This window comes from Pollachius pollachius (assembly GCF_949987615.1).
Source record: "Pollachius pollachius genome assembly, chromosome: 8".
NCBI lineage: Eukaryota > Metazoa > Chordata > Actinopteri > Gadiformes > Gadidae > Pollachius > Pollachius pollachius.
Genome location: NC_136941.1, coordinates 21,710,095 through 21,727,079, shown reverse-complemented (window position 1 = coordinate 21,727,079; position 16,985 = coordinate 21,710,095). Strand labels below are relative to the sequence as shown.

Here is a 16,985-nt window from a genome sequence, read left to right as displayed (position 1 = left end):
GTGTAATCACACACACACACATGTGGCACTCGCACGGTCGTAGCTTATTGTCTCATTGGCGGGCCAAATTCTCTGGGCGGGCAAGGCAGAGAAAGGGGAGGTAACTTGGCCCCTTATGACGACATATGGGGCCACATTCCAAATCAGCGCGCCTGAGCTTCCATTTTTTCAAAGGAGAGCAGGATACATAGTGCTCATTTAACACCAAACGCAAGTTTTAGCCACTGGGGGACGACAGGCAATCTAGGAGAACTCAAATTAATGTTAGAAAACCTCATTATGGGCCCTATTTTAATGGTCTGAAACGCAAGTGAGAAGCACCAAGCGCAAGTAGCTTTGTGGGCTGTTCTATGGCGATGTTGCTGTTTTACCAGTGCATAAATAACTCTTGCGCCTGGCGCAAATCTAAAAAGGATTGGTCTGAAGTAGCCTAATTACCCGTAGGTGTGTTTTGGGCGTAACGTGCAATAAACCAATGAGAGTGCCATCTCCCATCCCCTTTAAGAGCCATGAGCGCATTTGAATCTGACGAGTTGATATTTTGACAGCGCGTTTGCAGTCTCCGATGAGACAGATGCATGACCACGTGAATTTCAAACTTCAAATGGCTCAGTTTATAGCCAAATAATATGGCCTAATTCACACATGGAATAGCGTTTTCTTCCACAACTTCAGAAACACTGAGTCCTCAAATAGTGAGGACTGAGGGAGGGGGGAGGGGAGAGGGGGGACGGGAGAGAGGGTGAGAGAGAGGGGAGGGGGGAGGAGGAGGGGGGAGGGGAGAGAGGGTGAGAGAGAGGGGAGGGGGGAGGAGGAGGGGGGAGGGGAGAGAGGGTGAGAGAGAGGGGAGGGGGGAGGAGGAGGGGGGAGGGGAGAGAGGGTGAGAGAGAGGGGAGGGGGGAGGGGAGAGAGGGTGAGAGAGAGGGGAGGGGGGAGGAGGAGGGGGAGGGGAGAGAGGGGAGGGGGGAGGAGGAGGGGGGGAGGGGAGAGAGGGTGAGAGAGAGGGGAGGGGGGAGGAGGAGGGGGGAGGGGAGAGAGGGGAGGGGGGAGGAGGAGGGGGGGAGGGGAGAGAGGGTGAGAGAGAACACACATATGATATGCGGTAACTGTGGTTCTATTTAATGATATATGCAATACATTAACAAACATTGTTTCTTACCAGTATTGAATGCATTATCGTCCATTGCCATGGACTGTATTATGCGTTGCGTGTTTAGTTGCGTATGTTTGAACAGATGGACGCACGCACATGCGCCCACTTTCATTAATTCTTTTACACATGCACACACGCGCGCCCGCATTCATTCATTCTTTTTAACACTCACTCACTGTAAAACAATGTTTTCTCACAATCAAATACTCATCAATCCTAAAAGTTATGGGCTTGTACACAATGTCTGTGTCAAGAAAATATGTGTTTGCTGTACGGTGTTTGCAGATGCATTGATTTAAAATTACAATTCATTACCGCTGTATCAGCTGTTCTTTCCCAAATAATTTACCAAGAATGTGTGGCTAGGTAGATGAGAGAAGCAAAGGGTATGCGTGAGGTGCACATGCAACATTATGCATATGCCCTTAAAGTAGCATCTGAACAACGCGCCACTGACTTTAAACCAGGTATTTCCTGGTTTGTGGCACAATTGTTTTCTGAAACTGCAAAATAGCACCAGGAAACGTTGGGCCAGAACATGTCTCCTCCTTTCGCCGAACCGCCCCTTGGGGCGCAAGATCATTCCCTAATTTACAGGCGCGTGGCGTTGGAGGGAAAAGAACGCTCTGCGCCAGTTGCAAACTAGCAACGAAAGCAATTTTCTGATGCATGGATGCCAGGACTTAAATATAAACCTCATCAATACCACTTCAAAACACAAGAAGTTACAGTCAGCAGTTACCTCAAGATACTGTACATTATAAGTTAAGGTTCAGGGACATCAGATAGTACTATCTGATACTCATCTGACAAGAAAAATGAGACCTATATCTGTCTTGCAGAATCTTTGTTCCATATCTAACCATACTATACTCATGAGATATTAAAGCGCTGAGTCATCTGTGGTGTTCCCCTGTCCATCCCTAAGGAAGAAGTGCATGCTGCTGAACAACGTGTTCCTGATGTCAGCAGCCCTGCTGGCTCTGACAAGCCGAGCTGCCAGGTCCTTTGAGATGATCATCATTTCACGTGTTCTGGTTGGAATAAACGCTGGTATGTCCAAAGGTCAAAGTTCACATCATGTTTTATACCTTCATCACACATCTCAATGATAAAATAGAGTTACGTCTTTGAGATTGAGGAAAGCCTCAAAAACAATGTTCATGTAATTTTTTTTAACATAATATTATTGTGAAATGTTTTGGATTCAAGCTTGATGCAAATTCAGTTCCCAATAAGAATTTCAATTTTACAATCAATAATTGTACCTGTCATTTTACTTACTTGCTTTGTTTACTTATTTTGAAGTATGGCAACCGTCCCTCTGCAGGTATCAGCATGAACGTGCAGCCCATGTACTTTGGGGAGAGTGCTCCCAAGCACCTCCGGGGGGCGGTGTCGCTGTCCTGTGCCGTCTTCACGGCTTTCGGCGTGGTGCTGGGGCAGGTGGTGGGGCTCAGGTAGGTAGACCAGATATAATCAGTACATATATATTTCAAACAGATAATATGTATGTAATCAGGTGTTACACAAAGGCCTTTTTAAGTGGCCATCATGGGCCCTCAAACCAAGGATTTGTTTAACAAGTGGTTCAAACACCGGTAAACTACTGAGAATGAAACTATGACTAACAATTACAAGTCAAGATAGGGCACACTGGGCCATCCTTTACCAAAGAAAAGGAGAAATTACATCCCACAATTCCTTGCAGCAGGGACACTTAAAGCGCTGCACCATTCGGCTGTTCACAGAAACAATCGTGACCGACAATTATTTTCTACAATCCTAGGAATTGGGTTCTATGTCATAAATATGAGTGGACAGGTTCACTGTTAGCAACCATTATCAATGTGACAACTATTTCCCTTGTTTCCCTTTTGTGACAGGGAGCTTTTATTTTCTTTATTTTTTTGAATTTGAACTTCTGTAATGAGGCAGCATTTTTCACCGGGTTATCCACGTTTATACAGCCTGCATGAAACAACACAGTAAGAAGGGGGTCGGCTTAGCTCAGGAGGTAGAGCAGTTGCCTTGTAACCGAATGGTCGCTAGTTCGATTCCCAGCCCCTCCTAGCTGATTTTTGATGTGTCCCTGAGCAAGACACTTAACCCTAACTGCTCCTGACGAGCTGGCTGTCGCCTTGCATGGTTGACTCTGCCGTCGGTGTGTCAATGTGTATATTAACCGATGTAAGTTTGGATAAAAGCGTCTGCTAAATGCCCTAATTGTAATTGTAAGAACGCGCAGGGTAAAGTATCTCAGATACGTCCTTGACTTCTCATTCACCTCATGACGTTTCCCGTCAAGGAAAATAGATTAGGAAAGGACATAGGATGTTATTTATTTGGAATACCCCAGAGTACCCTATGTTAAAGGAAGGGATCCCTTGAAGCACCTTTCCTTAGCATTTAAAGAATTCCAAAAGCTGTTATCTAGCCTGGCTAACGCCAGACCTCATCTCAATTTACATTGAGAAGAGGTCTGGGAACCACAAATTAATTTTCTCGTATTTGCGTGGTTTAAGATTGCCCGGAGCCGTTCATTGGGCGCTATGAATGTCTATCATATGAGTCTGTACGTAGCTCATAGCCAATCGTATCAATTATACCAGATGATGTATGTAGAGCGACAGAAATTCGATGAGGAAGAAGACGATGGGTGTGTCGCATTGACATCGTCATCGTTTTGCCGCCCCTCCCCGTTCTGTGATTGGTTCCATATCTCAGGCGAAAATCGGATCCATGGAATCCAGGCTGCCAAGCAGCACGAAATGAAATCGCACGCAAGGCAGCATGGGTATAGCCAGGCTAGCTGTTATCATGGCTGCCACTTACTTTCAGGTCATTTCACTCAATTAGTAACCTCTAGTAACCTTCCGAAGCAAAAAAGAATATTCAACGCAGGCTTGAACTTCCACTTGGTGTTTTGGATGTTTGATTGATGCTCTGTTTCTCTCTTGTGGGGAAATTACTAAACTGTAATCATGATATCTGTATTTAGCTTGTGCTTGTTACAACATCTTTAACTGTATTCCTTTGACCACACAAATGATACAGGCTCCCAATGTAAGGCATAATCATTTCTTCCAGGATTTCGCTGATGTGACAAAAAAACCCAACTTCAATACTTTTCCTGACAGTGGCTAAACCTTTCACTCCTCTCCACATGCTTACTAATATAACCTTATCTTCTTCCGCCTCACGTGTCCTGCCTTTCTACGAATCTACTGCCCTCCCGTAACCTTTCTGCTAAAGTAGCACCTTACCTTTGAACCTTAACATTACTCCAGCATACAAAAACAATACACACCCTCAGAAAGAACACTGGCACATGATCTGATCCCCTACTTGAGTGTGAGATTCCCGGCTTAAAAGCGAAAAACAGTCATAACAAGCTATAGGACAGTCTACGGGGACCATATGCAATAAGAAGACTTTAGTAGAATGAGTGAAAAACTAAATAAAGTGAAATACATTGTACACATAGCACTTGGCTTTAACTTCTCTCTGGTCAAACAATTGTCAAATGCTTTCTGTCTTTCCTTTCTTTTACAAATATATAATTTCGAATTGAGTAGATGATAATGCAAAGGGTGTTATTCACATTAATCTGAGAACACATGAACAAAAGATGTATCTCCACAGTAAGATCAATCAACATCATTATTTCAGTTTTTACATCAATTAGGACACAACACAGGAACTCTTTTTGTTTTTGTAGTCCATCTTATACAAAGAACGCAGTGATCCATCTTCTGGTTCAATAACAATACCAGTCACCAAGCATATCAGGAGGCCTCCGGTTCCTCGTCGACTGGCTTCAGGGTGCTGCATTACCCGATGGAAGTCCAACAAGTCCAGGATCTTTGGGCCCAACACTCCCTTTGTGGGGCCCACTAGGACTGCCCTCCTGGTTGTAACCCCACCGCAGGGGATGCAGCTTCCGAAATTGGGCATTGAACAAGGCTGTCAGTCCCTGATGAGATGTCCCACAAGTTGAGGAGGCCAACGTCAAGAGGGTCTGGATTCAGAAGGTGTGGCGACACCTCCACCGGGGCCCATCCCTCCGCAATACAGGGGGTACAACTGCTGTCCAACGGTACCTGTGAGTGATATGGCTTCAGCTTGTTGGCCACCTTCACTTTCACTCTCGGTCCTCCCTGGATTAGGTAGGCTAAATCATCTAGGACACCCACCAATAAATATGGCCCCTCATAAGCAGGAAGGAATTTCTGTACCTTGTATTTCACTCTTTGAATGCCTTTCACCAGGGGCCAAACTGTGTCGCCGACCTCGTGCTGCATACTGCAGATGTTCTTGTCATACTGGGTTTTAGCTCCTTCCACAGACTGTCCCAGAGCTTAACTTGGAAAGGTCCAGCTCTTCTCTGGGCTTTATGACATGGAGAGGAGGTGTCCTGGCTTCACTGTTCTTTGTTGGAAAACCAGCAACCGGATCAATGGTAATGTTGGGTGTCAGGCCTGTAAAGCTATGCTTAGTTGCATAGCTCCACTGGAGAAGGTTTTTTAGCAGTAATCACAAACTTCACGTTTACCGTTTTGTTGCCAATCTGGACGGGGAGGTCCACTTCCCAGAGACCGGCTACAGTCCCCGGACGATGCCTAGCAGAACCTCCACTTTGGATGGTGGCAATGAGGTCTCACAATAATTGGAACAGCCTCTGTTAGAGAGGAGCAGAACGCTCCTCAGAGCGCTTACAGCAATAACGGAGTTCGGAATTGTACAACTGTACATTTGTTATTCGTAGTTATCCTCCCCAGCGTCGCTGGAATGGTCCTCTGGGGCCATTGCTTTCGCTGTCAAGTAGAGGGCAGTTTTTCTGAAGATGTCCTACACCAGCACAGAGGTGGCATCTGACCTCAAGTTTGATGAAGCTAGCATGGCTCCCCCTTCCGTATCCTTTATTCATGGTGGGGCTCAACACTCCAGGTGGGGGCCAGCCTCAGTGAAGACGTTCTTGCTCGACATGTTGGTGCACCGGAGGCCCCTGGGGTCTACGCTCCACCGCACCCTGTGCGCTTACTCATGAGCACGGGCTCACGTGGGCGGTCGCTCCTCCCGCAGCTTCTGGAAGGTGTCCACGTCACCAAGTGGGTTGGTAATAATCTCCACACAGAGAGCGTCTTTCTCTGGCTCAGGGTAGAGGCCATATGCAATGGAGACAAATATCATCCCTCAGCGTGTGCATCATGCTGTCGCATGTTCAGCCTAGGCATGTTCAGAGGAAGGCTTATCATTTATTGTCGCTGTATGTAAACTAAGCGAGCCTGTGCGGACCAAAGTTGGCGTCCTCACGGCCATCACACACATTAGTTCATTCAGCTATTTGTCGCCTGTCACCTCTGGAATGGAAGGGTTTGAAATGCAAACCAATGTCAGGGCCAAAGGGCAGCTATTACTGCCATGGTCGTGCTGGGACTGTCCGCACACATCCCGAACGGCGAACGATTTATTCCCCCGAGTGTGTGTGTCTGAGTGGAATATATCGCTGTAGTCTGCTTGCTAATCCATAACTTTGACCTCTTTATGTTCACCTCTTAAATATGAATAAACCCTCATTGGAAAGATGATGGAGGGGGAAGGACCCATGGTCCTAGGGCGAGTTTTAGCGCGAGCAAACTTTGTGTAAACATATCCCTGTGATTGACGTTGACTAGTTTTGACTTCTGCCCTAGTTTTTTCAAACGCATCATTTGTATATTACTGTACAGCATAAAAACTTTTGTAAAAAAAAGAAAAAAAAATTGCTAATTACAGTAGCTCAGCATATCAAGTATTTGTACTCAACCTTTTTTCCCCTGTTGAAATAAGTGTTTGAATACAGTAGGCCTACTTTAGTATAACAGCACTTGGGTTAGTAAACAAATCACAAAAACCAACATGAATTTGAAGTTTTATTCATGAAAAAATATGAACTATTTACAAAAATAAAACGTGTAGTGTGCGTTTGCTAGTCAAAATAGTCACAGCTCATCTTGAGCATCTACTGTCTCCTGGTAACCCCGGTACTGCCCATCTTTTGCTGGGTAATTAGCTCTGATGGCCTGGACAACACAGGAAGTCGATACTGTCTAAGAAAGAAAGAGAACAACATTAGCAAAGCAAGATAAATTATGCCTTGAGTGGCCTATACAGCATTACACGGACTTCAAGCTAACGTAACGTAGCCTATGATCTGCCAATAAGATCGGCTACTTTCGGATAGCTACATTGTCACGTTCCCCGGGCCTCAAAACTATTGTAGCCAATGTGTTAGTAAAAAAAAAAAACACTTACGCCTCGTGCCCACTGCATCCGTCCGTTGACTGATCCCCATTGACTTTGAATGGGGACGGACGCGCAATGCATTGTGGATCTGTGATCTCCGTTGGAGCCTTCGGCTCCGTCAAAAAGTTGAAAAATGTTCAACTTTTTCGCCAGCGACGGATCCGTCATCCAATCAGATCGCGTATGCAAATTTAAGCACTGTGACACTACTCGGGCTCTGACGACCCTGGAAAGCTCCCCCATCCGTCAACCACGCCTTCCGACGTCCTTTGACTGACGGTGCAGTGGGCACGAGGCGTTACGCGCCCGGTGGAAATTGACGCAGGGCAGAGTTTGCAGCCGTTCCGCGGAGCAGCCGTTCCGCGGCGCGTACGTCCCCAGTGGAAATCAGGCGTAACGCACTGGCACAGATCTTTGATAAGTCTGTTAGCGCATTAGGTCCCACCCCCTATGGGAAGGTTTGAAAGAGTGGGACTTGTGCTTGTAGTCTCAATAGAAATCCCCCCTCTTGTATTTCCTTCTGGCAATGACGCAAAATGACGATTTTTGCGTCATTGCCAGAAGGAAGGTAAATACGGATTTCTCCCGTCTCGGGAAAATGAGATAGTGTTGCATGACCATTCAAAAGTATGACTGGGTTTCTAACAATGCAAAGCTTAATGCAAATGGTTGGAGTGTTCCTTTAAGCATTTTCTACCAGGGTATTCATTTTTTTCAATCCTTTACTAATCTGAAATGTCTTTTAAATTTAAATATCCTCATTTGGGTGCTTGACATTGTGATTTATATTTTTATAATCTGATTAATCACAGATATCATGAGCTGAATTAGATATTTTTTTAAATCGAATGACATATATATGTATAAACACACTCACACACAAAATCATTGCCATAAGCAGTGTTTGGGACATGTTTCATTGGTCTTGGTCTCAAATTGTTTCCTTGGCAGGGAGATCTTAGGCAGTGAACCATACTGGCACTACCTCCTTGCGAGTAACGCCATTCCTGGCTTCATCCAGCTGCTCACCCTGCCCTGGTTCCCCGAGAGCCCTAGGTATCTGCTCATCGACCGGGGCGACAAGGAGGCCTGCATCAAAGGTAGCACACATGGATATATACATGGATATATATGGACATATATATATATGTTGCAAGCGCTGTGAATGTGGCGAATGCCATGCTGTTTTCTTTCATTTCTGTTATATACAGTTTCTTTTTTTGGGGGTAGCATATACCACTGATTCTTGAGAGTCGGGACAAAACATGTCCTACATAGAAAAGTCTAATTTATATCAAAAATAAAGAAATTCATCATGATTGACATACTTACAAAGTTAAATCTAAAGGAATTGTATATACCTATGTGATTTTTAGAATATACTTTTTTATCTTTTTGGGGAAAATTTGTTTAAATGTATGGTCAGTGGTTAGAAGGTCAATGTTATTGCACTTGTCCTCAGCAAGAGGTCAAAATGTTGACCATCCCAAAAAACTTTAAAAAAGCTCTACAGTTGCGAAAACATATATATCAAATAAAAAAAGGGGTATAAATATAAAAAACAATGCATGAAGTGAAAGTCAAACAATATTTTCCATAAAAATCTGCCTATCAAAGTTGTGTCCTCAGTTTCTGTCAACTCCGTCAGAATTTCTCATAAACCACAATAAATCAGGAAAGAGCACGGTCAGTTATATCCCTGAGGACCCTTTATCATCTCCCTGTCTGTGGTGAATGCAACACTACCACAAATGCTCTGGTACGTTTTACATTTTTTGATATTTTAGACAATCAATGTCAATATTGCTATGGTCACAGCTGGACCATGTCAATACCATATTTCTGTTAAGATACTTTTTTAAAACCATAGAGGATTGAATTTAAGCATTTTAGTGTGGTTATTGGGACACTTAGCAACTGAGGAAGAACTAGCTAGCTGCAGTGTACAATACATGTTTTGGCGGGAAAATACATGCCCTTACGTCAACGTCAGACGTCAACTCCGTCAGGTTTTATGTCTGACGGAGTTGACAAATCCACCAAAAACCTCTTAATGTGCTAATATATCATTTGTGAATATAGTAAAGGGTTAAAATGTTATTTCAGGGTTACATTTACACATAAATGTACATACATAGCATGCATTACATTATTTAACCATACACATCTGACTTGTAGAGAAGGGGCAGGCAGTGGTCTGCTTATTATTGTAAAACGTGTAACTTTCCCAGCACATATACATATACAGTGGGGCAAAAAAGTATTTAGGCAGCCTCCAATTGTGCAAGTTCTCCCACTTAAAAAGATGAGAAAGGCCTGTAATTTTCATCATAGGTATACCTCAGCTATGAGAGACAAAATGAAAAAAAAAAATCTAGAAAATCACATTGTCTGATTTTTAAAGAATTCATTTGCAAATTATGGTGGAAAATAAGTATTTGGTCAATAACAAAAGGTCATCTCAATTCTTTGTTACATGCCCTTTGTTGGCAATGACAGAGGTCAAACATTTTCTGTAAGTCTTTACAAGGTTTTCACACACTGCTGCTGGTATTTTGGCCCATTCCTCCATGCAGATCTCCTCTAGAGCAGTGATGTTTTTGGGCCACACAGACTTTCAACTCCCTCCAAAGATTTTCTATGGGGTTGAGATCTGGAAACTGGCTAGGCCACTCCAGGACCTTGAAATGCTTCTTACGAAGCCACTCCTTCGTTGCCCGGGCGGTGTGTTTGGAGTCATTGTCATGCTGAAAGACCCAACCACGTTTCATCTTCAGTGCCCTTGCTGATGGAAGGAGGTTTTCACTCAAAATCTCACGATACATGGCCCCATTCATTCTTTCCGTCACACGGATCAGACGTCCTGGTCCCATGGCAGATAAACAGCCCCAAAGCATGATGTTTCCACCCTCATGCTTCACTGTAGGTATGGTGTTCTTTGGATGCAACTCAGCATTCTTTCTCCTCCAAACACGACGAGTTGAGTTTTTACCAAAAAGTTATATTTTGGTTTCATCTGACCATATGACATTCTCCCAATCCTGTTCTGGATCATCCAAATGCTCTCTAGCAAACTTCAAACGGGCCCGGACATGCACTGGCTTTAGCAGGGGGACACGTCTGGCACTGCAGGATTTGAGTCCCTGGCGGCGTAGTGTGTTAGTGATGGTAGCCTTTGATACTTTGGTCCCAGCTCTCTGGAGGTCATTCACTAGGTCCCCCCGTGTGGTTCTGGGATTTTTGTTCACCGTTCTTGTGATCATTTTTACCCCACAGGGTGAGATCTTGCGTGGAGCCCCAGATCGAGGAGGATTACCAGTGGTCTTGTATGTATTCCATTTCCTAATAATTGCTCCCACAGTTGATTTCTTCACACCAAGCTGCTTACCTATTGCAGATTCAGACTTCCCAGCCTGGTGCAGGTCTACAATTGTGTTTCTGGTGTCTTTTGACAGCTCTTTGGTCTTGGTCATAGTGGAGTTTGGAGTGTGACTGTTTGAGGTTGTGGACAGGTGTATTTTATACTGATAAGGAGTTCAAACAGGTGCCATTAATACAGGTAACAAGTGGAGGACAGAGGAGCCTCTTAAAGAAGAAGTTACAGGTCTGTGACAGCCAGAAATCTTGCTGGTTTGTAGGTGACCAAATGCTTATTTTCCACCATAATTTGCAAATAAATTCTTAAAAAATCAGACAATGTGATTTTCTGGATTTTTTTTTTTCATTTTGTCTCTCATAGCTGAGCTTTACCTATGATGAAAATTACAGGCCTCTCTCGTCTTTTTAAGTGGGAGAACTTGCACAATTGGTGGCTGACTAAATACTTTTTTGCCCCACTGTATATGTATATCTCTACATATATATGTAGAGATAGAGAGAGAGAGATGAGAAGCCAGTGTGTAGATTTTCATAACATCTGGTTATGAAACTACATCCCGCACCTTGAGGATTTTACATCCATCCATCAATCAATCAATCATGTCAAGTAAATAGAAATCTGATTTAAGTAAAATTTTCATTATTTCAATTTGTATTGCAGGAAAGCATGGCTAGACAGAAATTGTCAGTTGAGGAGCAAAGGAGAAGAAATAGAGTACCAACAAAAGAGAAGGGAAAAATTAAACAGTGACCAAGAGAGCAAACATGCTATGCAAGAGAAGGAAAGACAAAGGTGGAAGAAGAGAGTTACAGACAAAAAAGTAATACAAATAGACGAGATGGGAGACAGGGCAAAGAGGAATTGGAGAAAGTATTGGAGAGAGGCACAGAAAAGGTCCAGACAGAAAAGATCCAATGAAGATGCAGTGCTGGAGGCTCACACCCCTCCAGATAGTCCGCAAGATCAGAATATTCAAGAATACAATGCCAGACACAGCAGACAGTCTCTCAGACAGGAAAAGGAGAGAAGTAAATCGAGAAAAAGGCATTCAAGAGCAATAAAAACTTTGAAAGAGAAGCTTAAGAAGGCAACAAAGCAACGAAGCAAACTGAGAAAAATAATATCTCGAGGAAGAAAGGCTACAATTAAAACACCACTTGACTCCCCAGGCACAGAAACAAAGAAGATGCTATCAGGAAGCAAAATTAGGAATCCAAAAATCAAGAAAGCCCTTCTATTCCACAACATCCTAAGAAGAGAGCTGAAGAAAAACCAACAAACTCCTGGGCCAAGGCGTCAGGAACCAGCACTAAGTGTGTCATCAGGCAAGATTCTAAAAAAGTATCGTCTCCTTCACCAAATCCACCAGTTTGGCATAACCTACAAGTTAATGAGAGGAAAGAAACAGACCATGAAAAAGCCAACATTCCTAAAGGGTATAACAGAGACTGTTAAGGATTTCTTCCTGAACTCTGCACATGTGACCACTGATAAGACTGACACCATCACTAGGAATAAGATGAAGCAGCAGAGAATGATCCTGACAGACTCAATGATCAACCTCCACACTGATTTCCTCATTAGGAACCCCACTGTGAAGCTGAGCTATTCTTCTTTCTGTACTCTGAAGCCATTCTATATAACAGCACCAAAAGCATTTGATCGAAAGACATGTCTGTGTCAAAAGCATGAAAATGCATACTTAATGCTCAAGGTCCTTAGAATATCTGGTGTTGTGAAGTCAAACAAACTGGATGACAGTTTTCAATTAGTTTGTTGCTCTCCAGCAAGTGAGGCCTGCCTTCTTCGCACCTGCTCACGATGTCTAAACAAAGGTACAGTTACAACCCAAGAGCAAGACAAAATCCATGTTCAGTGGAAGCAGTGGGAGAGAGTTCAAGAAGACACAGTCAATGGAATCCACATCAACACTAAACTCGTCCAACACAGTGGCAGTCTTTCAGAGCTCATCAAACTCTATGAGCAAATACTCAGAAATGAAACCACAACACATGTGTGTTTAGTGCAAAACCAGTCAAAAGCATACAGAAACACAATTGAGACTTGTGAAGAAAATACAGCAATTGTTCACGTTGACTTTTCAGAATCCTGGAGATGCAAGTATCAATCTGAAGTACAGGCCTGCCATTTTGGACAAAATCTGCCACAGATAATGCTACATACCGGAATGTATTACATTAAGGGTGGAAAGGCAGGGTTTTGCACACTTTCAGAGTCAAAGAGACAGGATGCTGCAGCAATCTGGACACACATGGATCCAGTCCTAAAAGATATCATAACGAGATATCCGCAGGTTACCACCGTGCACTTTAGGTCTGATGGTCCAAGTAAACAGTATAAGAACAAGAAGAATTTTTTCCTTCTGTCTTGTATCCCCCCTACACTGGGGTTTAAAAGAACAACATGGAACTTCTTCCCCACTTCCCATGGTAAGGGCGCACCAGACGGCATTGGCGGAACAGTGAAAAGAACAGCTGACAACCTGGTCCTGAGAGGAAATGATGTGACAGATGGACACACATTCTTTGAAAAGGTCTCAAACAGTCTGAAGAGCGTTCAGCTGTACCACGTTGCAGAAGAAGACATGCAAAGGTACGATACACTTCTCATGCATCCTCTCAAACAGGTTCCCTCAACAAGACAAATACATCAGGTCATCCCACATGATAACATGATCCACCACAGACAACTATCCTGCTTTTGCAGCAAGATGTTGGTTTGCCAGTGCTTCTGCCCAGCTACCTTCTATTTTCATGGCTACCCAGAGAAACAGCAGAGTGATACAAGGAGGGCAGCGAAGAAAAGACCTTTGGCCATGTTGTTGGAGGACATGGAAAAAGAGATGGGAGGGGAGATGGAAGAGGATCTGGAAATGGAAGATGTGATGGAGGAGGAGTTGGATGAGGAGCTTCTGAAAGGTCCCGAGGGTACTGTGACAGTTACGACTGTTAGCAGCCTTAATGGAGACTGGCTAGCAGTAGTATATGATGGCCACTGGTGGCTAGCCAAGACCATTGCTGTGGATACTGAGCAGCACGATGTGAAAGTGGAGTTTCTGCATCCCCATGGTCCAACAGCAAAGTACCCTTTATTGTTTTTTTGATAGTTGAAACGGTGTATGTGCAATATGTTTATTATAATTTGCTTTACAGTAAGTTCAATACTCTAATAACAAGGAGTAGTTTTAGTAGTAGTGTTTAAAAAGCAAATTTGTTCAATAATCAGCAATGCACACACATTTTTCGTCAACACCATCAGATCTTCGTCAACAGTGTCAGATGTATGTTTTTGTTAATTTTTTGGTGAAAGAAAAATTCTTCCTTCAGTTTATGTTGTTTTTGTAATAAAGGACCATCTGATCTACATCCTCTTGTGTCTTATTTATTTAAGGAATTTGTTTTTACAATATTGAAATTAAAAAAAAAGTTTGAAAATGCAAATATTTAGAAATCTGGGTTTTCAGAATAGTGTGAAATCACAACTTAAGTTTATATATTGTATTTTACTACATATCAGAGTAACTAAACACTATTACAACATACTTCAGAATTTTAGATTCTTGTTGGATTGGAATAATTAAAATTTTATACTTTTTAGTGTGTCTGATGGAGTTGACACAAATCCAGTTCTGAAGGGAAACATGTTTATTTGTTAAAAGTGTGTTTTTATTCAGAACCTGTTCCTTTACATGGTTAAATAGCTAAGACCTTTCTCTGCAGAAACATATAACTCTAATTAATATAGTGTGCGTTTAAAAAAAATGTTTTTGAAAACGTGTTTTGTCCCAACTCTCAAGAATCAGCGATACAAAGAGAGAGAGAGAGAGAGAGAGAGAGAGAGAGAGAGAGAGAGAGAGAGAGAGAGAGAGAGGAAGAGTGACACACACACACACACACAAAAACACACACACACCCGTGGACATTTATATTTATTTATATATCAGTTGTGGCTCCCATGGGCTCCCCTAACTGTCACCAGGGCCCCGTTTCCCGAAAGCATCGTTAGCCTAAGTGTATCGTGAAGTGTTGTGAAGTATGAGCATCGTACAGTTTTCACACCGTTTCCCGAAAGCATCGTTGGTAACGAACGTCGTGAAAACGCTCTTAGCTAACGAGGACTCCAGGGGTACTTGTAGGATGCTAAGAGCATCGTTAGCCTACTATAGCCTCAGTGGCATCACCAGCGGACATTCCGTGTATTGGATGCGTTTTATTAAAACACATCCAATACCACGGAATGCCCAACTGGCGCAATTTCGAAACCAAAACCAGTGGTTACCGCCGATATATTACTCATAGACTGCTGTTAGATTTAAACAGCAAAGATAGAGACATGTTAGAAGTCAACAACAACATAATTTATTGCAGCAATTTAAAATTCCAAAAATACATGCGCAGCCGAAATGTACCGATCAAAGGCCACGTCACAAGGCCTATAATAAAATCAAATGATTCCATTGCTCTTGTGTGGGAGGTCACTTTCGAGCTGCACTTGCTGTCTCTCTCTGATTTTAATTCAACCATCGTGGTTAAAATGTCCTCATATTGATCAATGACATAAGACATAGGCTACTGTAGACATGCATCATGCTGATTTTTAATGTCTTCAAATATTCTAGAGCAGTGTTTTTCAAACTGTGAGGCGAGCCTCCCCTGGGGGGCGCCAGAGTTCTTCAGGGGGGGCGCGGTGTGAGAAAGAAATATACCAGAAAAAGTAACGCAAAAAAACCGCAAAGACGAAGACGCGCTGTGTTCGAAATCGTTCCCTATTCACTCACTCAATATTCCCTATATAGTTTTTATGATATAGTGCACTATATAGGGAACAAACAAAAGAGAATTCGGACACTACGCTGAACATTTCTAAACGTCATTTGCGTCAGTAAATGCGCAGGGTATAGGGTGTGACGCAGACAGCTGCGCCCACATCATGTAAACAAACCAGGCACCCACGAGGAAAACTGGCCCTTGCCCTTGATCAAGTTATTTTCTAATTAATTTTGAATATTACATTTTCTATGTTAAATCCCAAATAAATTGTTGACATTTCTATTCATTTTCGCGGTTATTCAGCTTCTTCTTCTCCTCCAGATAACACGACCGCATTGCATTGTGGTATACGGGAGTAACATGTACGGAACATCGTATGTTCACTCAAATTTTGGATATTTTAAGTCCACTATATAGTGCATGAAATTTACCACTGAATATTTGAACACCACTAAAAAATGGCGAACACCCTATATAGTGCACTATATCCGTGATAGGGAACGATTTCGAACACAGCTACGCAAATTCATTGCTCCCACTAAAGTTGAGGTGTCCTAAAAAGGAGGCTAAACTGGCAATTTACAGATTAAGGTGTTCAAATGTATTTTAAAAACGTTAAGCAAAAACATGTTTGGATAAAGATGTTAAAATGTGTTAAGAAATGTGTTTAGAATGTTTCAAAAATATGTTTAAAATGTTTCAAAAATGTTTAAAAAAAATAGGATCAGAGATCTTTAAAATGTGTAAAATATGATCAGAGATGTTTAAGATATGATCAGAGATGTTTAAAATGTGTAAAATAATTAAAAGATCTTTCAAAACACAGGGATTTAGAAAAACAATTGGGGGGCGGGCTCAGCTGAAATTTGTTCTCTGAGGGGGGGCTCACTCTCTCGTACTTTGAAAACCCCTGTTCTAGAGAGTGCGCGCCAATCAATGAAACCATATGCGGAATCAGATAAAGTCGGCTCTCTTTGCTGTGCAGAGCACGTTTCAGAAATCAGCACATTAAGATAAATGTAGTTGTCACACAAGCTATTTTTGATTTTTGTGAATATGGAATTATTTCAGGATTAGGACTGATACATATGTCGGCCTAGGCCTGATCAATTGTGTTTTAATATCTTTAGCATTCATATTATTGCAGTCTTCTTTTCGTAGGCTACTCTGCTGTTGGCCTTGATGGGAGATATTTTAACGCTTTTTAACCCCATTTTCCTGCGACATTCCTGCGTCTCCCCCTCCTACGGATCCCATTTCAGCACCGTGTCAGTAGACAGTTGTAATCCTACGAACGTCGTGAGTGCAGGGAACGCGCGTTCATGTTAAGAGGAGTTTCAGGAAACTCTCCAATGAAATTGACGATGGATCTTGC

General features: G+C 42.7%; 1 protein-coding gene across 1 annotated transcript in view; it reads left to right on the top strand.

Annotated features, from left to right (window-relative positions):
- Positions 1–16,985, top strand: part of LOC307079533 (solute carrier family 2, facilitated glucose transporter member 11-like) — a gene marked incomplete at both ends in the record, with an annotated part of 29,087 nt that overhangs the window by 1,960 nt on the left and 10,142 nt on the right. Inside the window, 3 exons of the mRNA XM_079741938.1 lie at positions 2,082–2,206; positions 2,484–2,613; positions 8,393–8,541. Coding sequence (XP_079598064.1) covers positions 2,082–2,206; positions 2,484–2,613; positions 8,393–8,541 — 404 coding nt within the window. The remainder of the gene's footprint in view (positions 1–2,081; positions 2,207–2,483; positions 2,614–8,392; positions 8,542–16,985) is intronic.